Raw genomic sequence first — 27,699 nt, forward strand, 5'->3', positions numbered from 1 at the left:
ATACAGCCTTGACGTACTCCTTTCCCGATTTGGAACCAGTCTGTTGTTCCATGTCCAGTTCTAACTGTTGCTTCTTGACCTGCATATAGATTTCTCATGGTCTGGTATTTCTCATGGTCTGGTATTTCTCATGGTCTGGTATTCCCATCTCTTTCAGAATTTTCCACAGTTTGTTGTGATACACACAGTCAAAGGCTTTGGCATAGTCAATAAAGCAGAAGTAGATGCTTTTCTAGAACTCTCTTGCTTTACTGATGATCCAACAGATGTTGGCAGTTTGATCTCTGGTTCCTCTGCCTTTTCTAAATCCAGCTTGAACATCTGCAAGTTCATGGTTCACGTACTGTTGAAGCCTGGCTCGGAGGATTTTGAGCATTAATTTGCTAGCATGTGAGATGAGTGCAATTGTACAGTAATTTGAACATTCTTTGGAACTGCGGGTGGACAAAAAGACAGCTTGAAATACATTATGGAAGACAGGTGGGGAGAAAACAGGGACCTGCAACTGTTTCCCTAAATATTAGCAGACTACTCACTATATTTTCAGGATCCTTAAAGGCATGGAGGGAAAAAGGGGTAATTCAAAGGTATAATTTTCAATAAGGAAACACTACTCAAAAGATAGTTTGGGGTTGCCTAGATTAATGCTAACTAAAGTCCTAACTGATTTCTGCTCTCTCTACCTTTCTATGACACACACCTCTATCTCTTTCTCTGATGTCATCATTTTGGTGCTTAAAGACTTGGAGAGGATTCCTATCTTATTTAGAATAAAATTTAAACTTTCCACTTGGGCCTACAAGCAATTCCTGAACTGGCCGCAAACTCTCACTTTCCACTCAGATCTCCTCACTTGCCCTGTCCTTGAAGTGTCCAGAGGTGTTTTTTGTCTTTCAGCCTCTACATTTGCTACCCCAGCTCTTTCCTTAAGCCCCAGGTCAACACAGGTTCCTTGGCGTCATTCAGGTCTCATCACACATGTCTCAGGGAGAAGCTCCCTATGGTCACTCCATGTCAAATAACTGCTTACTGGCTGGTGAGGCCATGAGAATGCACCTTGGATCTGCAACTTGAGAGCCATGCTTCCCTGCTCCCAGCCAACAACGGGGGCCTGGAGGGACACAAGGCCTGACTCATCCCTGGGAGAAGGGGGACTTCACTTTAATGTGACTTTGACTCCAGGACACCCCTACAGCCTTGCCAAGTGTTCCTCACTCTGCCTGTCAACATGGGACACTTCTCCCACTCCTCCTTCCTCTTCTACCTCACTCACAGTCAGATCTCCATCACAGTCTGGTGGCTCTTCCAGCCTCTCCTGGCCTCTTCTTCATTTTCCACCGAAAGAACTTCCCCAAACAAAAGCCTTGCATATGAATCCTGGTTTGGTGGTATCTGAGACCCTGATCTACAAGTTCAGCAATATCTCATCCTGTTTTATTGTCTTCTTAGCACTGACCACTAAAGATGATCTAAAATGGAACCCATATTCTGTATTTTACCAAGCCCTTGAGGTGGTTCTGGGATATACTCAAGTTTGAGAAACAAAGACCTAATAATATACAGATAATTACAGTCAGAGTAGAATCAGGACTCAACCTTACAAAATCCCAGTGCATTTCTCAGGAACCAGTACATTTAATAAACACACAACCCTTAAAACTATATCCCTGCTTAAGTACTCTGATTTAACAAATGAATTTAAACACTGGTCAGTGTTTCACATCTATTTTTTAAAATATGGATTTAATAAATTAACATTAACTTAACAGGTAACCCAAAAGAATTTCTAAAACATTGACTTGAATGTGGCTGACTGCCTCCATATATCCAACTGACTTTATAGCTTTTAGGCAATAAAAATTAACTTCTCAGTTTATATCACTCTCTTGCGAGGGAATCTTAATCTGATGTTCTGCTATTACTAACACGGAAAAGCAGTGGTGCTATCAAGATGGCATCTGGCAGGATGAAATGGCTCTGAAGTTTGTAGCTATTGATTTCTGTGTGGCAAAACCTGTGCCTTGTTCTCCTGTTTTTCTGTTAAGATTAGACAGCATGATCTCCTCAAAGCAATGCTAAGGTTTTGGGGAATAGTGGTGGCTGAGTCATAGTACAAGGAAGTATGATAACGACAGAATGGATTGATTACAATCAAGAAACTTATAGATGATCAGGTATGAAATATTACCTGGTGGAACAGCCAAGATAAAGAAATATATTGTAACATGCTTTATTGTTTACAAAAAGCAGGCAGCAGAAAGTCTCCTTTCTAATGTAAATCCTTAAATACCTTTCCTTGAGGGAAAATGTATTAAATATAGCCTATTATAACTTGAGATACAAGTCAGGATTTTGAAAAGTAAGAATATTTAATTTGTTTTTAAGAATAGAGAAAGGGAACATCCACAATGATATGAATTCAGAAACGAGGACCTTTCTTACTAATTAATGACCTCTGGCCTGCAAAGCCATCTGTAGAACTTCAAATGTTGTCCAAAACTTTTTTTCTCTTAAATCTTGACATCAATGGTATAAATACACTTACCTATATAATTACCAGATGAAATCTAAGTTTTGCTATTCTAGTTAGAATCTCTTAAATTTTGCAAATCAAAATAGTAGCTCTGCTACATTTTTTCTAATCACAAGCACAGAAGCATATGAAGTTTTTCAGTTTCTCACAATTTTCTTACCAAATGCAAAGGGTTGAGTCAAAGTGTGTATTATACCTATGTAAGTTCTTGAGGGGACAACTTTGACAAATGAAGTGAGGAAAAATCCAGCCCTACTGCCCTCTTATAATATGAAAACAAACAAACGAATGGCAAGGCGTAGAATGACAGCTTTTTCAAAATGAGTTTTAGTAGAAGGATTATGTCTTGAAACCTAAACTGTAATTTTGCCTTGAATGTCTTAAAAGGAAGTATTTGAAACTTCTAATATGTTTATTCACTAACAAATCTCTGCTAAGTGATTAGTACATCAGTGTAACATGACACCCCACAGTTACTGGGAATACACAATAACCAAGGGTAGGCACAGGCTTCCCAGGTGGAGCAGTGATAAAGAATCCACCTGAGGTGCAAGAGATGCAGGTTCAGTCTCTTGGTTGGGAAGATCCCTTGGAGAAGGAAATGGAGACCCACTCCAGTATTCTTGCCTGGGAAATCCCATGGACTGAGGAGCCTGGTGGACTACATTCCATGGGGTCATAAAGAATTGGACACAACTAAACAACAACAATGGTACGTGCTAAGAGCTTTACATGTCTTATTATGTAATTTAATATTTGTAACAGTGCTGTGGAAATGTTTCTATTGATATAGAAATATAGCCCACTTTACTGACAAGAAAAAAAATGAGTCTTAGAGGAGTTTAGTCACTCACCAAGGTCACAAAGCTAAGAATGAAGAGATGGAACTCCAATTCTGGTAGATGTGTAAGTGGCCCAGGTTATTACCTGCCACTGTGTGATCTAACATTGAGCTAAGCACCTAAAGAATATACAGTCTCAAGAAACCTCACTGGGGGGAACAAGTGGGAGGGGAAATAACTAGAAAGCAGTTGTTCAGCCAAGTGGAAATGTTTCTATTAATTTGTCCCTACATGAGGGGCAAATGTATAACATAAAAGCATGCTGAATGCTGACAAATTCTAAAAGATAGAGCATGGGGCAGGTTGAAAATGGAGTTCAACTCAGGAAGAGCCAAGAGATCTGAATTACTGAGATTTGTTTCCTGGTCTCATATTTATCCAAGACTTTTCTCTGGAGTTATTACTCATTTATTTGCTCAAAAACATATTTTCAGCACCTACTAGTGCCAATATAGTGTAAGACCTAGACTTTGTACTCTTGCCTGGAAAATCCTATGGACGGAGGAGCCTGGTAGGCTTCAGTTCATGGAGTCGCAAAGAGTCAGACACGACTGAGCGACTTCACTTTTACTTTTCACTTTCATGCATTGGAGAAGGAAATGGCAACCCACTCCAGTGTTCTTGCCTCAAGAATCCCAGGGACGGCGGAGCCTGGTGGGCTGTCGTCTATGGGGTTGCACAGAGTCGGACACGACTGAAGTGACTTAGTAGCAGCAGCAGCTGGACTTTGACTTCATAGTTGAACAGTGGAGGTTGGGCAGTCTCCAAAAACGGTGAAGTGGCATCTCCCACCATGTATAATGTGATTCTGCTACTCCCACATTAAGAAACAGGGTCTATTTCTCTACCCTCCTTGAATCTGAACAGGACCTGTGACTTTTCAGACTAACAGAATATGGCAGAACTGACACAGTACTAGTCCTGCCCTGGCAACATCCATTTCCTGCCTCCTGGAAGCCAGTCATCAACAAAATCATATTGAGACCACCATGAAAAGCCAGACCACATGGAGAGATGAGGTCTTATGTGGAGAGGAAGAAAAGAGAGGGATCAAGGGGCAGTGAGGTCCCAGACAGGTGAGAAAGCGACTAAGAACTTCCAGCCCTGAGGAACCTTAATGTGGCTCCAGCCCCAGCCACCACTGTGTGCAGCTTCATGACATAATCCAAGCAAGACCACCCAGCTGAGCCCAGATACCCCACAGAACCAGAAGAAATAAGAATAAGCTGCTATTTAAAGCCACTACACTGGGTGCTGGGGGAGGTGGTGGTGGTTTGTTAGGAAGTAGTGGATAACTGTAACAGAATTGAATACAAATCACCAACACAACTCCATAACTGAAAAGCAGTAGAGTATGATTTAAGAAATCATAACTGGTAATACCCTTGGCTTCAACGAGGTCTGAGGGGTTTGTGGAAAGCTTTCTGCATAACAACATTTAGGATGAGACATAAGAAGTGATTAGAAGAAAGAAAAACATGAAAGGGAAAGAGCTTGGGGCACAAAGAACAGCCCAGGTAAAGTTCCAAAGATGGAGATGTGCTCATACATTCCAGAAAGAGAGAGGACAGTGACCAAATTAAACCAAACAGATAAAAGGGCAGGAGCTGGCCTGGAGAGCTGGGTCACATGGAGCCTTGTAAGTCACAGTGGGTGCTGGGAACTATATCCTGAGAGCAATGGGAGCCAAACAAGAGACATGACAGATCTGTGGTTGCTGTCATCACATAGCAGGTCTCAAGGAGAGTCAACGGGGAATCCACCTGGACATGAGATCTTAAGAGATCCAAATGCAGGGTGTCCTGAAGTGAAAACAGCCTTTACATAGGCCTCAAGATGTCCAGAAGCATCTCGGTTAAAAAAAAAAAAATTGTGTATGGTGTCCAGGGAATTAACTTTCTCAATTCAAACTTTACCACTGACCCAACAAGTTTAAGTACAGAGTCCACATGTAAATCTGAAATAATCTGGGGAGTGGAATGTGGCTAAATTCAATAAAGAAAAGAAAACAAAAAGAATGGCACAGTTTGAGTAAGAAACGTCAATGAATTCTTTCACATTTCACGTGGTTTTCTCAGGCCCAAGTTAACTAAAGATGTGGATATAATGAGTTTCTTATACTTGAGCTGCTGCCTCAGCTTTCTGCTTCTGTTGAGTCTATAACTGTATTTACTATTTTCATTTACATGATTTTCTCTAAAACACCCAAGTATTTTTAATGACTATCTTTGAGATATCTGTACACAGGCCCAATGCCATCCCTACCTGACACACTGAAGAATGGAGAGCTCTTCCCAAGCACAGCTGTTGCAGATCTGAAATACTTCATTCCTTTGTTACACAGAGGCCTACAGACTGGGAGGGTGTTGGGTTGTGTAAAAAGGGAGGTCAGGACATTACTCTCTGAAGCATGAATCACTGTGATAAGAAAAGTTGAAGAAAATCCAACATGATGCTAACAGTGTTGGGATCTGGGTGGTCTTCATCTATTTTGCATGTTTGCTTTTGTGTATTTTCTAAGATGAGAATTGTTCTAGCAATAATTATTAAAAATCATAGTGCCGGTGTGCTATTTTAGGATGGTATAGAAATGACTTTTGGCCAGAGCACCCAGGGAAGTCTGAAGTCTCTTGGCCTTGAGTATGAGGTGGCCACAAAAGGCCAATGATGGGACAGTATGCCAACAAAGTAAGGAAAGGCAATGTGACCTCTATTATTAACTGCGGTAAGAGCTTCCAAATCATACAAATGACTGTGTTGGGGGCTTCTTTATCCCGATTAGGTCGATGACATTAGAACATTATCTAATGTCTCTCTCCTCCCCTGTACGCCACTCCAAAGCACTAAATCCAAGTTTCTTAAGTTACTACTCCACTGAAGGCAGAAACTTCACTGTTCCACAGTCACAGAAAAGGCAGACAGAGAGACAGAGACCATATGGTATTTACTCAGCAAATGGTCTGCTCTATACTGGTCCTGCCTTTTCTGGGGCTAAATACAGAAGAAGAGGTCTGGGTAGAAATTATGATGATGAACAGGACAAGAAAGAAAGCTAATATAGACAGCTTTGAGGGAGAATCTTGGCCTCTTGTTATTCTCAGGCAGGACCTTCAAAAGGGACCGTACTAAGTCTGGGCTCTCAAATCTTTTAACTGGATACTGTGATTCCGTCCACCAAGATACTGACAAACAAAATGTATGTTAATGAAACAAATCTGATTCATGGCTTTCTTCCTCCTTACAGCAGTTAGGAGGAACAAGTACATGTAAGAAACTTGTTCCTCCAGAGGCCATAATGTGATTAAAGAAAACAGTAAAAACACAGACACACACACACGAATACTTACAAAATCATCATAATGCTACCAATTAAAAAAGAAATTCCATGTCTTTATAGTGCCTGAGGGCCTTGGTTTAAAATATACAAAATAAGTGAAAGTAATTCAATGTTACATTATAAATTAATAGTATCACTGAAAAAAATCAAGCTGAGTTTCATTTCAATTACCTACTTTGTCCATCCATGAAAATTTATAAAATGAGTCCAATAAGAACATAGCAAAAAAGCTGTTTCCTGGACTTTAATTTGATGCAATTTGAACTCAGTAGTATTCATCTCTTCGATATATGGAAAAGGTAAAATCTAGAAAATGCCCATGTTCATATTCTACTATTATAGTTTAAGAAAATAATTATTTATAGAAAGGATTATGTTTCTTTTCTTACTGGAGGCAGTCTATAGCAACCACAAAGTATCATATATTTACTATGAGATCTAAAATCGGATAGCCACATATTTATTACAAGATATACTAGATTTTTATGTGACTTTTAACACATATTATATTTATTGGATTGTCTTACAATGAAATGCCCTTGATAATAATTTGTTTTTACCAAACTGTCACTATCAGAGTAAGATTTATTTCCTCTAATTATATGTAGACCTCCTGAAGACATCTGTTAATATCTAAGCATCTATTTGTTAATCAGTTTTCATTTAACATGTGGGATAATTTAGTAAAATACTTCATTCAGTGAACAAAGAAAGCCAACCAAGCTCAATTAACAAACTTCTCAGACTATCATTTTAAGGAGGGACAACAAAAATAATTTCATATTTAAGTGTAGAATTTTTAAAAAAGAAACATTTAGGGGCTTCTCTGGTGGCTCACGGGTAAAGAATCTGCCTGCCAATGTTGGAGACATGGGTTTGGTCCCTGTTCCAGAAAAATCCTACATGGCCAGAAGCAACTAAGCGCATGTGCCAGAACTACTGAAGTCCAGTGCACCCTGGAGCCTGTGCTCAGCAACAAGGGAAGCCACCGTAATGAGAAGCCTGTGCATCACAACTATAGAGTTAGGCCCTGCTTATCGCAATTAGAGAAAAGCCAGCACAGCAACAAAGATCCAGCACAAACATAAATAATTAATTTTAAAAATATATTTAATATAGTCCCATGTCTCTGAAGGGGAAGAAAAGGACACTGTAATTCCAATTCCATGCACAAAATAATACCACAAAATTATAAAAGATGATCACATTATGGTGACATCAAAAAATAGGAAACTGGCTAAATGTTTTAATAGGGAAAGGTCTAAAAATATAAGGATATATTCACACAATGGAATATAACACACGTTAAAATTCTTGTTGTAGGAAAAAAATTAATAATGTGGTAAAATGATTTCAGTATACTATTATGTGGAAAAAGCAGTATGACTCCAATTTAATTTAAAATATGTACGTATTTACACAAGAAGTAAAAAGAAAACACTGGAAGCAGACAGGCCAAATTTAAATAATAGCTATCTCTGAGCTAAGATATCATGAGTGATTTTATTTTATTTTGTGTGCTTTTCTGTATTCCAAATACTCCATACTGACCACAGATTAAACTATGGAACAGTTATTTAGAAAATGAAATAAATCTCTCAGACACTTAATTCAAGCTTTTTAAAAAAGTATTAGTGATGTGTAAATTAATTTATGACTCCAAAAAGAATGACTGTTAAAAGGTATGTTTTAAACATTGTTTACAAAAAGAAAAAGCCTTCTACACCAAGTTCCCAGGTGCTCATTAAGAACCTTAACTACAAAGTACAAACTGTGTAAGAACAGACATTGCACATTTTATTTGGGGGTGAGTTTTGAGTTTTGACCCAACTTCATTTTAAAAAGATTTTGTATGGAAAAGACATAAGGCTGTTTTCTACAGAATAAATTTCTGAGTAGCGGCGGGACCAGTCTGGACTTGCTAAGCACATTAAAGTTGTGAATGGCGTTTAGTTATAACCATTTGTAATTGGAACAAAGTAAATGGAACAAGAGTCCATAGTGACTGTCAGGCCTGTATGCTCGTCTCTAAAGGGGGCTACTGCTGACATCCTTAATGACAGAAAATGGCAACATTTTAAGACTACATGGCCCAAAGAAATTATGAGAGATTTGTGAAGTGTTGAAAACTAAAATTCTTAGAATTTATATTTTCTCTACACTGAAGACAGGAATGTTGTGTTGCAATATCTCAAAACAAAGCCCAAACAGGCAGCTTATTTGCTATGGTTTTACTGGTCTCTTTCTATTGATTTCTAAAACTAAGATGATTCCTAACTAAGATTGATTTCTAACTAAGCTAACAAAGATGAAGCAAGACTTGATTTGCTGGGTGACTATAACAGGTTTGGCTCCCTTTCAGGAAAACATGCCAAATCATCCTATATTTGCTCAAATTTAACTCGCCTTAAGATACTGCTTTTATCATATTTAGAAGGTCTCACCCAATTCTAAAATACTGTTACATAGAAAGTTTTAAAACAGATTTTTAAAGAAGATTCTCTTAAAATCAAATTTAAACACAAGATTTTACTGGCTTAATGTAGGTGTCCTTTAATTTACCTTTACTATATGTCTGTTTCTTTGTTTTGATGCCCTCATGCAAGCATCCAGGTCATTCGCAGTTCTTGGGTCCTTTTCCACTTGCGAGATTTCTCCCTCAGGAAAGCCCTATCCCAGGCCTAGGAAGGGTAAGAGATAGGGGCTTGTGGATTGGAACTTCATCTCTTTTGAGCTCTGTGTTCCTTAAAACTCACACATAATGAGCTCTGCCTTCCCTGTCCTCAGACTTGCTCACCCTTGACAGTAACAAGGCAAGCACACCCAGTGCCAAACACTATTCCTTTCCAGGTCTGAAAAGATGAGAGCTGGAAAAGGAGGAAGTGTGCCACCAAGCAGTGAATAAAAACACAAGTACTAAAGTCCTAATACTCATGCTGTTTGTATTAGTGCTATGGAAGTAAATGGGATGCATAATGGACAAAACATCTTTGAGACTATTACCTTGAGCGCCGAAGTCATGGGTTGGAAATGAACCCCTGACAGAACATGAGAATTTAGTTAAGTCTACTGTATATTAGTCAAAGAGAAAGAAGAAAAATAATACCAACAATAGCTAACTTCAGACATTAAGAACTCACCAATGAAAATATCTTTCATATGTAAATACCAAAACTGAGTTATTTTTCATCCTTTTAACAGTGGGAAGAGAAACATTTTTTGAGTTTCTCTTCCATGTCACAGAAGCTTTGGACTTGCAAGTTCTGATAAAGGTGAATCTGCCACAATTAAGAGAGCACTGTCCCCCAGAGAAGAGTTCAAGAGAATGACCAACAGAAAGCAGTGGGAACCAGCAATTCCAAGGAGGTCCTGGAACTTGCCAGCTCACTGCAATTTGTCCTATTATAAATCTGTAATAAAAAGACAGGCCTCTGGTCCAAAATCTTTGCATTAAGTGATTTGCTAAGCATGAATTATTCCAAGTCCATCACCAACTTTGATATGCTGTGCCAACGCACTGCTTCCATCTGTTTGCTGTTTTGTTGTTGTTTAATCTCTTGTGTCCAGCTCTCTCAGGACCACATGGACTGTAGTCCACCAGGCTCCAATGTCCATGCAATTTCCCAGGCAAGAATATGGGAGTGAGCTGCCATTTCCTTCTCCAGGGGATCTTCCTGACCTAAGAATGGAATCTACATCTTCTGCATTGGTAGGCAGATTCTTTACCATTGAGCCACAAAGGAAGCCTTATTCCAGGTCCATCACCAACTCTGATATGCTGTGCACATGCACTGCCTTCATCTACTCCTTTATAATAGGCTTTTTTTCCGTTTTAAAAGTCCACATAGTTAAAAAACACAAATACTGTCTGGAAGGATAACTTCAATGATTATGGTACAGAAAAATCTCCCTGAGAACTATGTAACTTGAATATACATTTTCTCCCTCTGTCTCAATGCAAAGGTCATTTTGCCCATTTACTTGATTTCAATGGGATTCAATTTATGTGTATTTATTTATACATACTTTATAAATCCAATTTTAAGCCTAAATGTTTTATTGATTCTAAGAGATCAAGAGTCATGTCCACATTCACATAAGGGACCAGGTTTGCCTCATAACATTCTTCTAAGCAATGTAGCCATCAAGCTAGACTATTCACTAAACCTGATGACTTCAGATGGTATGAGCCAGTATGTTTGGAAGCTTTAGCAATGGAAACAAAAAGAGAGAAAACTGAAACTGATGGCTATTTTTATTGGCGGGGGGGGGGGGGTTATTATAAATAATACTAAGCTCAGAAAATCCGGGGTAACTGGTTCTAGCTCTGAATTTAGTCTTACGGAATAGTCAAGGGCATTTTCTTGGGATTAACTTAAAGAGGCTTCTAAGACCAGAACAACTTCTTATCATTCCTGAATGATTCCTGAATCTGAAAATGCACTCAAACTCCCTTGTATCTGCTAGTTAGCTCACATTCCCACAACACTGCCTTCTCCATCATTCTTTCTAAAATTGTATGCACTGTGGACTCACGAGGAGAACTTAAAAATTCCTGCAGCCTCAGTCCGTCTCCATTCCAAGTGATTCTGATGGAATTCATCTACATAATAGGGGCCAACTACCCCATTATATTAATGACCACCATAGCAACCACTGCCTGAGGATAGCCACCACTGGCACTGCCCTCATGGAATGACTGCCGAAAGTTCCAGGCTAAAAGTACTTCATGTGTTATTTCATCTAGTACCACAGATTATCAACCTCACTTTATGGATTAAATGGCAAGCACAGAAAGGTGAATCAGTTTGCCCAAGGTCACACAGCTGGGAACTGACAGAACTGAATCTCAGTTGAACTCTGTCTGCTGATCAAGTATAAGCTCTTAATGACCACACAGATGACCCTTCTAGTTGGGTTTAACATGCTTGACAAGAACACCCTGAAACAACTTCTTGGCTCTTGTTTTTCACTTCTCTCTTCATACCTTCCCCAGCTTGTTTAATCTCATCTCATACACCAAAAAGTCACATCATAAACACATTTAATTTATATGAATCTGCCTTTACAGGCATGGGGATAGAATAAGTAAGTGAGAAAGAGTTGAAATCCATGAGTAAAATCTAGTGGGTGACCCCACTGCCATTTCATTCAAAGGACCTGAGTCCCTGAGGGAGATGGGAGGGACTGAGATTCATTGCTCACTCCCAAATGCTCAATGGATGGGCATTTCACCACACTACAGGGACTCTAGTGCTTACAGATATTAAGATATACGGGTAACTTAAAGGACTTTCAAAGCTAATTTTGATTGTATTTTTTGCCTTATGAACTGTCTTTAGAGCCTCACCTGTACATGGATTGTGACTCCACCATGTAGTGGTTGCAGTGAGCTAGAGATATATGGGAATCATAAAGAGGAATAAAACTTAGCTCATGACCTGTTGGTGGTGGTTTAGTCACTATGTCATGTCTGACTTTTGCGACCTCATGGACTGTAGGCTACCAGGTTCCTCCTCTGTCCATGGGATTTCCCAGGCCAGAATACTGGAGTGGGTTGCCATTTCTTTCTCCAGGGGATCTTTCTGACCCAGGAATCCAACCCAGGTCTCCTGAATGGTAGGTGGATTCTGAATGGCAGACCGCATTGCAGGCGGTCTCCTGAATGGCAGATGGATTCTTTAGCAACTGAACCACCAAGGAAGCCCATTTCTTGTCTAAGGAAGGCCATTTCTTACCCCATTTATTGCCTAATCCACTCTCTAAGAGAAACATGAACACTCAATAACATAAGCACTCATGGTGACAACCTTATGGGTGGAAGAATCAGCAACAAGGTTTCACCATGACATTGAACATACAAATTTTTTTAAAAAGCAGGTAAATTTCAATTCTCCAAAGATGGTTGACATAAAGATGATTTATCCAATGGTATGGAAAAGTTATATGCCTATTCTCTGATCAAAGAATTTTTGTAAAAGGAGTTTTCACAAAGAGACATCAAGATACAGCAACATTATATCGTAGTTTGAAGTGACTTTTTTCACATCCCATGTAAACCAAAAGAAAACTCAGTAAAGACCTTCCTCATGTCACATTCCATCATGGATCCATTTTCTTGACTAAACATAAAACTCGATTCAACATCTCCATCTTGAAACACTCTACATTACAATTTTGTCAAATACTGAAAGATCTGACCATTTCCCTTTTCCCCAAAGAGCACTAGGAACCCATACAGCAAATGAAGGTTGTATTTTGTAACAAGAATAGACAGAAGACTGAATCACAACAAAACACTTACAAATCAAGAGAGAAGAAGAAAAGTACCAAGAGAGATTAAAGGCACAAAGAACAATAATAGGAAAGGAAATCTCTTGTGAAAAGAAGTAGCTGATGGTAACTTAATCGGGACAAAAATGAATTAGATTTTCTTCAATGACTGAGCTCAAGATTAGGTGATTTCATAAAGTTTATAGAAAGTCACTTGAAAATTACACAACTTGTTGCTGTATTCTACTCTCAGAGAGAAGAGAAAGAAAAGTTCTCCACAAGGGAGTTGATTTTCAGAAAAATGCATTTACAATCCCAGTTGATGAATTTTACCTGTCAACTAGGAGATTATCCTTAATGCTCATTTGGATAGAAAAGTCACTTTAGGACTGATAAAATTTCTCTGAGTTTCACATAGATTCTGACATAAAAATAAGAGGCTAAAAAGTTAAAATACATGGGGGTGTAGAGTGCATGGGGAAAGAACTAAATAGAAGTGTTAACAGAAATGGGCCCAGGGCCAATATATGGCACAAGAGAATTCTGGGACAAGCTCTCAAGTCTGGTGAGAATTTTAAAGGTATGGTATATTAAGCAGACTTGCTGGTTGTCAGTGTCATAAAATGAAATCTAATTCAAAGGGGGGAAAAAATGATTTGGCCCATAGCTAGGAAAGGGCGAGCAGCTCAAAGAAGTAAAGAGAAGCTGCAGAATCATAATAGTCATCATTCTCAAATTTAGGGAAACATGAAAATCACCAGAAAGACTTATTAAAACACAGTACTGGGCCCCACCCCAGAGTTTTTGATACAACAGGCTTGAATGGGACCAAGAATTTACATTTCTAAAAAGGTTCTAGGTGACACTACTTCCGCTGGGTCAACCACTTTGAGAATCACTGAGTTACAGAAAACAGGCTATGTAGGAATTAGGTCCTAAGGCCGAGGGAGTCTCCATCATGAAGGTTTGCTCCTGAATCTTACTCAGACTTTTACCAGGTGGGAGGGCACACCACAATTCCAGCCACATTGTTTTCATTCATGATCCCAGAGACAGATGGCCTTTTCCATGAGTTTTAGGAGGAAAGCTGATTAGACTGAGGGGCCTGTGCTAGGGTATCACTTCTCTGCTTTCAGGGATTCAGCAAAGCAAGTGGCCTACTCCTAGTTAAGGATACCCCATGGGCAGGAGTAGGGAAGAGAGGATCCCAGCAGAGACAAAGAGCATCAGAGGAGGCACTGAATTTGATGGCATTCCCAAGACCACAGGGAACAGGAAAAGAATCCTTAAAGGAACAAGAAAAAGAATCATGAGAAAACATGATGGGAAAAGAATAATAGATTTTTTTTATGATGATGAGGCTCTAATTTCTGTCCAGTTATCCTTCCTAAGATATTATGCATTGTTTGATAAACTGATACACCTTTCAATAGGTAATGTTTTAATGCTATACTTGGAGATAAAAAATGGAATGACTGAATCTATTCTTTCAGTAAAACATCTTTTCATGTTTCTTGGCTTTTTTATTTTTTAGCTTTGCTTCTTTTACTCTCCTCATTTGAGTATCAAACATCTCTTCTTTGGAACATGCTTAACACTGTGAGCATTTGGATTAGCTATCTGGAAATTCATCTTCATGAAGAAGCTCCATTTATAAAGTAAAACAACTAATCACAGATTACAAAACACAGAAAAACATCTGAAATCATCTAAATACAGTATGAGTTGGACGTTTCCCTGCCACACTACTACCCAAGTGCCAATATTCTTGGACCATACTGACATAGTGAAGATTCTAAGTCACTTAAGTCTCCTTCTCTTCTCAAAATGTACTGCTTGGGATTAACGAGCAAGTGAATCTAGAATGTCATGAGTTAAAGCTCCAAATGGATTTTCTGTTCACAGTTTATGATCCTAAGGCCTCTGAGCAGACACCTAAATGTGTGCTCAAAAAATATTCTACTGGAGCTCTAACTGAGAAAAAAGGAATGTGTCCAGAATGCTTACATGTAACGATTAATGAAAGAACTCACAGATAAGCTGGAAGAAAAATAATTAACTAGGATTTGTGCCAGCTGTCCATTGGGAATGCTAACTAATACATGTGTTCGAAGTGCTCTTCTTCATAAGACCTCAAAGGTGGTAAAAAGAGCATCCCAGGAGAGGGTCCTAGACATGTAGATAAAATATCAATCGATGTTCACAAAGGACCTCTAATTGCAAGAGAGTTGCCACCCAAATTATTAAAGTTGCAGCATAAACTATTCAAGTGAACAAAATCTTGTTTTAGATCCATAATAAAGCAAGAAATGTTGATTAGAACACTTTGGCAAAGAAGTAGTGAGTAAAGATAAAGGAAAGGAGGGCAACTCCAATGGATGTAGATGCAGAAGAGCCTCCCTCTTTAGCAGCAAATACATCATCACAAACCTAGATCACAACTCATGTAACAGCTACAGCATTTTGTTCTCCAAGGTAAATGTACCTAGAGGCTTTCTTGGACAAACCTATCAATCTATTAAAAAAAAAAAAAAAAAAAAAAAAAACCTCCTAGCATTTTCAGGGCACCCTTTCAATTTTATTTTTCAAATTAGTTGAATATCATCACATAATATATAAGGTATTTGCTCTATATTATGGACTTATTCATTCATTGGGCTGTGAATTCACTCACTTATCTATTTATTACCTCTAAAATGGCAGCTCCAAGAAAGTAAGACTCTGTTTCAATAACTACGTTATCTTTAGTGCCCAGAGGAATGCCTGGCACATAGACACAATATATTCCCTTTTTTTCTGTTTTAACCTGAAATAATTTTGCTGAAATGTCAATTGCTTTTGGTGGGATACTTGCTTTAAACCATAAGATATCTCCATCTGGATTATCAGAGTACAAAATCCCTTCTCTCCTCCACCCCCAATGTAGACACAGTATATTCCTGTTTGGCTGACATTTCTGAACAGTCCAGCTTAGTCATTCTACGGTCTTAGGAACAAGTCTTGACTTCAGAAGGGATCTTTGAAGACCTGCTTCCAACAGGCTGGGGATATCTCCCTCTTCAATAAAGTCACTCTTACTGTTGGATGAGCCTTTGCCAACCTCATGGTTGACATTCTGACTTGTACTTCTAGCTGAGTTCTTGCCTTAGCTATGTGCCTGGTAGGCTAGTCTCCCTACAACCAAGCTTCTATTTAAAAGGTATTGTGCATGAATGGCATCTGATCCCTGCACTATGGCCTGTGAACTGTGGAAATAGCTACCTGTTAATAGAACACCTTAAATACTACTTAGGAATTGCCTCCCTATGTTTGTACTCTTGTTGTCTTCTACTAACATGCTGCTTTCAGGTAAGATCTGCTACCCACCCTCACAATCTTCCCTGTAAAACCAACTATTCTCCTGCATCTGGCAGCTGGATAAAGCCTCATTCCCACCCTCTGAAATGAGTTCCTTCCTTCCATCATTTACTTGATCTTGTAGGACAAAGTCTAGTTCTAGATTATGGTCCTTATCAGGCAGCCCTTTCTGATTAAAGTCTCACCAAGCACACGACATTAGCATCCAGTTTAGGAAATGAATTATTTCAGAAAGACAACTCATTGATTCATTATGCTCTTCTTTCAGACTGAGAACATCTGGCTAGATGATGCATATGGAAACAAATATGAATTGTCGATATGAACTTGCTCTGAAAATACATTTTTGGAGAACTTACTATGTTCTACACATGAGATGGGTGGCTAGAAATAATGAAAATATAATAATAGTTGAACAAAACTATGGACTGAAAAAAAACTCAAGGAGACTGTATTTTTAGCTATTTATAAAGAATATGAGCAAATGGAAAGTTTACTGCATAATCAGTAAGAAGTGGGAGGGGGAAAAAAGAATATTTCAAGGTAATTTTATGAGACCTAAGAGAAATGAATGAATAAAGGAGATTATTGACTGGTGAGAACTATAACTGTAAATATCATATAGAAAAGGGAAATTGGGACAAATTATCACCAATGTGATATCTGATGAGGGTGATAAAGATTTTAAAAAACACCTATTTTAGAAGTTTGCCTGAGGTGTCTTATTCCTTTACAGAGAATGCAAATAGAAATCAATGGATTCTCATGTAAGTTCTTAAGCAAAATAATTCATTAGGGAATCCTGCCCCCCCCCCCAAAAAAGCACTAAAAGATAAAGGTGAGTTTATTTTCCTACTTCTACCAAGTCTCATTCTTAACTCCCTTTCATCTTATTAAATTGTACATAACATGAAGATATCAGGAAGCTAAAAAGACTCATTGTAAAGTGCAGCGGTAAAGAATTCACCTGCCAATGCAGGAGACAAGAGATGCAAGAAATGTGGGTTCGAGAAAAATCCCTTGGAGTACGAAATGGCAACCCACTCCAGTATTTTTGCCTGGAAAATTCCCTTGACAGAGGAGCCTAGCAGGCTTTACAGTCCATGGGGTCACAAAGAGTCAGACATGACTGAGCATACATGCAAGCAGATCAGGAAGATATTGAACTGAGTAAACAGGAAAGGGCATTAGGCTACCTCTAGGATTTTTAGGTTATTTCAAGTCCAGGCAATTCAGAATGACTGTATCAAATATTAATGAACAATTCACCATTAATTCTGAAATAATTAAACTCAAATTAGCAGTGCATGAAAGTAGTAATTGCACAGAACACTGAACAGGTATCCAATGTGGTTTTGGATTATACTAATTCTCTTTTTTGATATTATAAAAATTTGTTTTGTACCATAAAGCTTTTTATGCTTTTTACTATTGCATTTACAATGATACTTTACTCTGATTTAGCAAATATGATTTACAAAGTTCATATAGGTTCTGAAAAAGATTTTGAATAGAATGCTTCTTTAAATTATCTTTAAAGTAAAAAGAAGCTTTAATAAGCTGATTATTAATATTGCTAGTAAAATTCATGGGCAGAGAGACCAACTAATAACATGAGAATATGTTTATCATGTAGTATTGGACTAATAAAAAAGAAGCCATCAAAAGGAAGAACATTCTAGTTATAACCTTATACAGAAGATAGGCATAGATAATGCTGGAAGAAAATTTAACAAACTGTAACAGCAGTTCTGTTATAGAAATAAAGTTAGGGGCATTTTTTTTTTAATTTTATACTTTAAGTAGGAAAGGTAAATTTATAAAAGTAAAAAATGATCAATTTTGTAAATGTAAAGAAAACTTTCAAAAAGCATAAAGTGAAGGGATTTAAACAGGTAAGGAAATCACCTTACCTGAAACGTGAAAACTAAATTAAAATGTTCTCAAGGTTTATTCACTTAATCCAAAGTTATAAAGCTGCTATGTCTCAAAAGTCATTTATGACACATTTCAAAGTTTCTCATAATCAAAATACTTCCCTTAGGAAACATATAAATGCAAATTATGAGAAGATTTTGTTTTTTGTTTTACTTTATAGTAGGAGTTCCTAAATGTCCTTTCTTAGAAAAGATAAAATGGAGGGTCTCTAGCAAATAATTCTGAAGAGCTGTCTTAATTATCTAAAACTTTATAAAGGCAATTCACATTATTCAGAGCAATATGGTCTAAAGTTGCAGTGAACACTGAATTAGTGAATACTGAACCATTGCTCCTAGGGGAAATATAGGGTTAGGTTCCTGAGAGCCTTTGGTCACATTTTTGTCAACCTTTCAATATATAACCTTGTTTTTTGTGTAACTTTGGCCAACAACATTGTAAATCATGGCTCAAGAAACCTTATGTAAGTTGTATTTTCTCTATAAGGCAGGTCACACTAGACAGTATTTTAGCACTACATGTGGGTCTGTTTTAAACAGCAAAATCACACACCAAAAAGGACAAAAAAAAACATGAAAATGGGGCACTAAATACATTATGAAAATGACACTTGTTTACTGTAGGAGCACTGAAATAAGAAAGGAAAATGCTGACTTGTTTGACATTCACTGAGAACAGTGTACCACATAACTAAAATTTTTCAAATTCTGTGTATTTTTGCAAAGAACTGTGAAAAAAGCACTGAGTACTGATTAGAAGATCACAAATAAAGTTTAGCACATATGCAAATTTGCAAATATTGAACCTGCAAATAGTGGGATCAACTGTACGAAGAATCCTGGTTGAAAAAAATGCATATTAGGTTACAATGAAATTCCTTCAATATTTTGAAAAACATTCCTTGAAAATAACTAAGAATCTTATTAAGAACTAGAGAACTATGCCATTTTAATCACAACATTCATCCTGCCTTAAGTCACATTTGGAGGGATTGGGAGTACCATGCTTCCACTTACAACTGTACCTTAATATGGTGATTCAAGAAGCAACAAATTTAAAAAGACTTACTAAAAGTTTCATGAAAAACTAAGTAAATAATAGCCCCCAAAAACATGCATTAAATGGCCTCACTTCATATTATTTCAGGAGGACATACATATAATGAAATAATAAAAATTTATATAGACCAATTCAAAGACATGGAAAAAAAGTGTGGCAAGATATATAAAAGAGCCCATTCCTTTGATTTTCAAAACTGCACACATGCCTGTATTTTAAATGTGAAAAAGAGTGACATCACAATGGAAAATTGGGCAAAATATATTAATAGGCAGATCATAACAAAAGTGATAAAAATACTCAATAAAAGAAAAATAATTTAAAATGTTACTTCTCATGACAGTAAAGAGTCACAGTAACAATGGCCAGGATGTAAGAAAACTTATTTGATGAAAACTCTCTATGTTCCTTCAACTAATACTGAGATAATTTGGCAGTAAGTGTGAAAAACTTAACCTCTGCATTCATCTTTACCTTCATACTTCTTTTTGAATTTTTTTATTTTTTAACTTTACAATATTGTATTGGTTTTGCCATATATCAACATGAATCCGCCACAGGTATACACGTGTTCCCCATCCTGAACCCTCCTCCCTCCTCCCTCCCCATACCATCCCTCTGGGTGGTCCCAGTGCACCAGCCCCAAGCATCCAGTATCATGCATAGAACCTGGACTGGCAACTCGTTTCATATATGATATTATACACGTTTCAGTGCCATTCTCTCAAATCATCTTCATACTTCTGTAAGTTCATCTTACGTAAATAAATCTCACCTGTTTCTAAAGCTATGAATATATGGGGGTTCACAGCGGCATTATATTAAGTTGGAAACACCCTGAATACCAAACAGAGGACTATTTAGGTAAACATATATCTATACAAGTGTACACTGTTTAGCCACTGAAAATGTTGTTGAGTACTGTACTAAGACACGCAAAAAGCACATAAAAAGTGAAAAGACTATACAATAGTTATATATTACTGAAAATAGTTTTGTAAAAAATGCTATATTATTCATCAAGACATTTACATATATAAAATTTAGTGTATTTCTGTACTTTTCTGTTTTATGTTTCCCTAATTCAATAATTAGGGGAAAAGGCATACTACATAGAAATCCACTCCAAGTCAAGCCGATTTCTTCAGCAAGCCCACATGGACATGCTACTCATTTAGGAAGTAGACAATGAGACAGTAACTCCCAATTCTCTGGCAGTGGGGGGCAGGGTGGGGGCGCACGGCATGACAGGAAGAAGAAAGAGGATTCAGTGTCTTCAGTCTCCTGAACCCATTGGGGCTCATCCCACCAGACTACAGTTCACTTCTGCAGAGCAGAGGAACCAGAGGTATTCACAGTTCAAAGGTTCTTAACCTTGTTCTCCAGAATAATTTTACTCAGTTCACTCTCCACATCCAGTGATTTCCTCTACCGGGCAATTTGGACTCTAAATGTGACAGTCACTCAGTAATGTCAGACTCTCTGCGACCCCATGGACTGTAACCTGTCAGGTTCCTCTGTCTCTAGAACTTTTCAGGCAAGAATATTGGAGTGGGTAGCCATTCTCTTCTCCAGGGGATCTGCCTGACCCAGGGATCAAACCCAAGTCTTCTGCATTGCAGATGGATTCTTTACTGTCTGAGCCAACAGGGTAGCCCCTGGATTCTAAAACAATACCTCAAAAATAAAAGTAGTAAAACCTTCACATGCCTTGATCATTCAACCATCCTAAGATTATTCTTAAGATTCAGAGATGACTGACATTAATCTCAGCTATTATTTGTTCAACTTGTTAGGATATACACTATTTTCTATATTTTCTAATTGCTAAGGTCAACTACTTCCTTTCTCAATGCAATAAAATTAAGAATAAAAAAATTCCTAACATTTAATAAAGTAGATATTATTTCCAACCTATATGATATTACAACTTGACTAGTGGTCCATTTCTCTTTAACAGTCTACAAAGGCCTCTCCATATAGGATTCATAATGAATTATTGAGCATGCTGAGATTAATCATAAAATTTTACTAAAATATCCCAAAATCTGTTAAATTCTTTAAATCGCTTACAATGAAACAAAGTCAGGTACATTAAAATCTGAATATTGAGAAGTGGAGCAAAGAGTACAAATCTTATTTTTTTATTTATTTCTGAAACTATGTCAGCAAGGAGCATGAAAATAGATTTATTTAGAGTGTTACATTACAGATGCTTTGAAAATGTGGTAGCTATCAGACATACTGATCATGTGTGAGATTCATAAACAACTGCCTTTGCCAGGACTTGGCTCTTACTGGGAAGTGTTGGCAGGTAAGTTGGGCATGGAGAGCCAGACAGTCTTGGAAATTTGGGTCAAATGGCCATCGGGAAAAGAAAAGCAAATGTCAGCATTTATGAATTCACGACAATAGGAAAATCCCTGCGAGCAGAAATGAGCACGGGGAGGATGGTTTTCCATGTTCCAGTGTACGCACAGTGGTAATGTGAAACAAGGGGTGAAACCAAATGAAGGTTGTGGATCCAGAAGCACAAAACCATTTTTACTCTCTTCAGACTAGGCTATCAGGTAGGTGATTACTATAAAGAATGCCTGCTTCTCAACTCTATATGAAAGTAAAATTAGTTTTCAAACTGGCCTGTAAGAATAGAAATGCACAGTAATCATTTCAAAAATAATGCTCATGTTTAAAAAGTACTGGACCTTATATCTGAAAACAAACCCCTAAAAGAATTCTATTAATTCCCAAAAGAAATATTCCCTTGCAGATAGGGTACTTCAGCAAATATAAGTGGTAAATGATAAAATGAGTTTTGTTTCATGCCTCTGGATAAGCATGTATTTAAGGGAAAAAGAGGATCTTGTTTTGCTTTTAAATAAACTCTAATTGTATGATAATTAACAATATAGGAGGCATTAGTATGTTATTAATTTCAAAATATAACAACTGATGGCATTTGCACAAACCCCTTATCAAAAATACAGCATGCAGTTTTACATCCTTGGCCTCAAATTCTAAAGACTTTTCAAGTACTTACCACAGAGTTAAACCAGCTGGCCTCTCCTCAAATTTAAACCAAACTGTATTTTGTGGTTCTCCCAAAATATGAATTTAATCCTCCCTTTATTAAACTGTGTTTCCTTGGCTGTCTGGAGGGAGAATCACTGCACACTACTGAAACTGCTTACACATTTCATCAATTTCAAAACAACCCAGGCAGTAACACTGGTATCAATGAACTGCTTCAGACAGCTCCCATTTCTGCAGACAACCATTTATTCCCCACTGTTTCAATAATTCTAAATCTAAGCCTTTAAATGATAATCAAAATGAACACTCAAGAAAAAAGCATAGAAACTAAAAGTTTTCATCATGCTTTAGAAAGGTTTGCCAAGTACTTTACATGTATCTTAAATGATGATAAAACAATGCATTGGGGTATTATTTTCATGTCTACTTTATTCGTGAGGTGACAGAAATTAAAAGAGTATATTCACGTCGCTAATAAACACATGAAAAGGTGTTCATCCTGATTAGTTATGAGGGAATGGCATTAAACCACAATAAATACTATCACATGCCTACCAGAATAACAAAAATGTTCGTGAGGGTTTCTCACACATGCCTATCAGAATGTAAATTGGCATGTTTAGAAAACTGTTTGGTAGTACACATTCAAACTGAGTATATGCATACCCTATTGCCCACAAATTCTACATCCAAGCATATACACCACAAAAATATGCTCCAAATGGCATGTATGATTATGTTCATAGCAACATTATTCATAGTAGTAAAAAATGAGAATCACACAAATGTCTATCAATAGAAGATGACATAAAAAAGCTCTTGTCAAGTTATACAACAGAATACTATACAGCAATAAGGGTAAGTGAACCACTACTACATAAAATATGATTGAATCTGAGAAAAAAAGTCAAATGAAAGATGACAAATACAAAAGTATATACATTGTATGATTCCATTTGTATTATGCTCAAAACCAGGCAATACAAATCTTTGACAGTAGAAGTTAGGAGAGTACTAGCTTTGGGAAGAAAGCAGGGTTGAAGGAGATGGTGCGGAGGTATAAAGCACTGCTGTGACAGTGACTGTCCCAGTGCATTCAAACTGCTGTGACAAATGACCATGGACTGGGTGGTTTGAAAAGCATTCATTTCTCTCAATTCTGGAAGCTGGCAAGTCCAAGATCAAGTCACCAGCACATTCAGTGGCCGCTAATTAGTACACAGGTGGCCATCTTCCAGCAATGTCCTCACACCGAGGAAGGGGTGAGAGGGCTCTCTGGGAATCTCTTTCATAAGGGAACTAATCCCACCCATGAAGGTTCTACTCTCATGATCTAATTATAGCCCAAAGGCCTGGGCTCCTCACACCATCACACTGAGGGGTAGGATATCAACATATAAATTATAAGAAAACATATTCAGTCCATAACACTGGGAATGTCTTATATCTTGATGTGGTCAGAGGATCCACAAATATGTTCACTTTGTCATAATTCATTGAACTATCTACTTACAATGTAGATAGTAAGTTTGACCAGTGTTCTTTATGAAAGCTATTCTTTTAATAAAAGTTTATTAAAATTTTTAGACAGTACTGTCACGTGAAATCATTGCCCTTTAAATGGGAAATATATGTATCTCAATTCATACAATGAAGTGACTCTCTGAGGTAATAAGTACTATTACTATCTCTATTTTATAAAATAGGAAACCAAGTCACATAAAAGTTACATGACATGCCCAAGGTGCCACAGTCAACACATGTTAAAGACAGAATTGGAACCCAGGCTGGCTGGCACCTGAGCCCCACTAAGAATCTCTTCCAAGTATTTGGTGCTTATATAGCACATTTCCTTCCTAAAAGGCTTTGAATATTGGACTCTATTGGACCTAAACCAGAAAGCACAGGAAAATCAAGATAACAGACTTCACAAGTCATAAGCTACTGCTTTTCAAAATCAGGCCTCCAGAGGGCAATAGACTGGCTTAACTTTGGACAACAAAGCAGAGGTTACTGTTGAGATTCATAACAACCATCTTTTCCTTTAATTCATTTATGCAATATGTTCTACATACTCCACATGATGTTGTACTCATTTTTTATACATTTGGAATTTTAAGTTCAAAATTAAAAACAAAAGTCAAAAGCACGACTCAGGAAAATAAAAACATAATGCTAACATTCTTGATAGTATTTCTCCTTTAAATGTGCTCAAATTCTTTATAGACTGGCACAGAATCCTACTTCTACTTTCTAAAACAATTTTACTCCCTATGATTTTAAGAACACCTGTGTTTAGAATCTTATAAGTTAAAATGATGAGGGTGAGATCTTATCTATTCTACCACCAGCAGAAAAAACTCTATTACCTTTCTCTCATCTCAAGCCCAGCTGGAAAATAAGAGAATTATAAAATATTTAATGATACTTTTCATGGGAATCCAGTTTAGAAAGTGCGCTATCTTGGAAAAATTCTTGTTTTAAACAGTTTGGCACAGGAACTTCATTTTACATATACTACAAACAAATAAGGAACACATTAGTTATAAAGGTACTTGGGTTAGGTCCCAATGAAAATCAGCATTTGGACTAATAGTCAAGTGAAATAAATATAAGTCTCAGCTCCATGGCAGACGTTATGAGTGGAAATATATGTCAATGCATAATATTTTTCATGAATGAGCATGTTTATTACTTGATCAATAGAATTAGCTTGTACATATAACAAACAACCAGTTGCTACTATCACTTGATTTAAGTTTAACAACAATGGACCTTCTGTTATTTTTAGTTTTAGTGTATTCAACTGACTAATCCTTATATCTAACAAGAAAATCAATACCTTTGAAATAATTAGCTTTGGGCTCTGGGGAATCTCTAGTCTGAGCAACTGGATGGGGTTCTACTTGAAATAATTACTGCCAAAATTACAACCAGTTTCCTTGCAAGATCCAATCAATTCATCGATACTATTTTTTAGCCTCTGTTCCCTGAAATCTGTGAAACAACGCCAGGATTGAAAATACCCATTACATTTCTATGCTTTTTAACTGACTTTGAAATTTCAAGATTTGGAAAATGTACTGTGAGATGAGCCAAGCATTCATTTTCCTGATATAGCATGAGAAAAATAAAATAACTCCCACATACCTTTATCTACGCAAGATGACAGCCAATCTCAAAAAAGTTTAAATACTCCCAGCACTTGAAAATAGGAAAAGTCAACATTTTTTAAGAGATTGTTTAAAAAAAAAAAGCTTTCCAAGTGATTTTTCATTCCCTTTCTGTACTTTAATAAAATTAAAATTCAGGATCAGCCACTAAGAAAAGATACTCCAAAGAAAATGCAATATGATTGTCCTGGTAGATCTAATCCTTCCTGGCTCTCTTTAATGCTCAGCACTGAATTCCAGTCAACACTAAATGTGCAGTATTTTATTACAGTTGCTCGTCCTCTGGGTATTTTGTGGTTCAAGCAGTTGAAAGAACTGTGTATTATGTACATGGTATTTACAGATTTCAATTGCTTTGAAAATCTCTTCAATAAAAATGATTCTTCCCTTAGAAAGGAGTAGAAAAGAGGGATAAATGAATTCATAAATGATTAGGGAGCCTCTGCTAATGTCCCTACTTAACCAATGAAAACAAGGTGCTTCTGTTAACAAAAAAATCACCTGTGGACAATTCATGGCTGAGTGACTTTGGACTTCAGTCACTTTGCTATTTCTGAACAGCAGTGCAGAAATGCAGATAAGTTACTGATAATGTTTAACCATTTTATGTGTGTGTGTGCTAACTATAAGAAAAAGATTTAACAAAAATGTAAGGTTACCAACTAAGTCATAATGAAAACAGACAAGCATACCACTAACCTAAGACAAAACTGTATACACAGGAGGCCCAAAATGCCAGTCTACTTATGAATGGGAAGTTTCCATATTAAGTTCAGACAACATTTGAATACATATTCAAAAAATATTAGCCTTTCTATATAATGATATCTACCTAAATCTTATCACAGACAACTGAATAGCTACAATGGATGCAAATCATACTGGTCTTTGAACTGATTAAGTATTTACCAAGTACCTACTATGCACCTAGCAAGACAGCTACATTCTAGTTAAGAAGAAAGGATGCCCATGGAATAACATTATATGTACTTAGAGCATATGTTACAAGCTGTAACACATGAGATGTGTAATCATTAGAGATGAAAATTAAAAAGCATATAGAAGGATGTGAGGTCATCATTTCCCAGTAATACATAATATTATAACCCTGTAATTTTCTTCTGTCTTAATCTTATAATACCTCAGCACCTTTGAGGAAGGAATCTGAGACTCAGTCCTTTCTAATTCACATAAGCATAGAACTAATCACTTCATTGTTAAGTACACACAAAAAATATTTCATGTCAACCAATATTTCTTTATTTGCATGACACTTTAAAAAAATTTCCTTCCACCTCTCAGAACTTTATAAACAAAGGCCCTGAAGTAAGATCCTAGGGGTACTTATAAGCCTTTTACCCAGATGATTTAAGCCATCATGAATTCCAGTGTGATATAAGGCAGTATTTGCACCTGGGGCTGGAAAGTATTATACATGTGCTGGCTTATTAATCCTCAGCATCAGGAACAAGGCAGATCGTTATGGTGAGAAATCATTACACCATGAAACCTCTCCTACAAAAAGAGAAGTTACCTTAGGATCAGCTGTGAGTAATTTGAATGCTTGATATACTTGAGATTCCTTTACACCACCACCAAGATCCAAAAAGTTGGCTGGCTTCCCACCATTCAGGAAAATGATGTCACAAGTAGCCATGGCGAGTCCAGCACCATTAACTGTGAAATGCAAATGGTACACAAGACAAGATAAATATAGCAACATCAAAGGGTGCATAAACTTTGGCCCTTCTCCATATTACTAAAAGAGAAACCTGACATTAATAAGCCAGTTTCCAGCCTACCTGACATTCTATTCAACCAGAGAAATTCATAGACTTTAAAAATACAGAAACAGAAAATGTACAAAGAATAAACAAAAAATACCCAGGAATGGGGAGAAGGATTTATTGAGAAGTTAAATCAATCTGGGAAAGACAAAGGGAAAAGCTTCATTCAGTAAGCAATAAATCTGGACTACCTCACTCCAGTACTCTTGCCTGGAAAATCCCATGGGTAGAGGAGCCTGGTAGGCTGCAGTCCATGGGGTCACTAGGAGTCGGACACGACTGAGCGACTTCACTTTCACTTTTCACTTTCATGCATTGGAGAAGGAAATGGCAACCCACTCCAGTGTTCTTGCCTGGAGAATCCCAG

The 27,699-nt window shown here is 37.2% G+C and overlaps 1 protein-coding gene across 1 annotated transcript in view; it reads right to left on the minus strand.

The window, feature by feature from the left end:
- The window catches only part of SUCLG2 (succinate-CoA ligase GDP-forming beta subunit), a 275,323-nt gene that overhangs the window by 77,914 nt on the left and 169,710 nt on the right, over window positions 1-27,699 (minus strand). The window contains exon 9 of the mRNA XM_027523664.1: window positions 27,080-27,222. Within this exon, the coding sequence (XP_027379465.1) occupies window positions 27,080-27,222 (143 nt within the window). The remainder of the gene's footprint in view (window positions 1-27,079; window positions 27,223-27,699) is intronic.

Source organism: Bos indicus x Bos taurus, chromosome 22, assembly GCF_003369695.1.
Source record: "Bos indicus x Bos taurus breed Angus x Brahman F1 hybrid chromosome 22, Bos_hybrid_MaternalHap_v2.0, whole genome shotgun sequence".
NCBI lineage: Eukaryota > Metazoa > Chordata > Mammalia > Artiodactyla > Bovidae > Bos > Bos indicus x Bos taurus.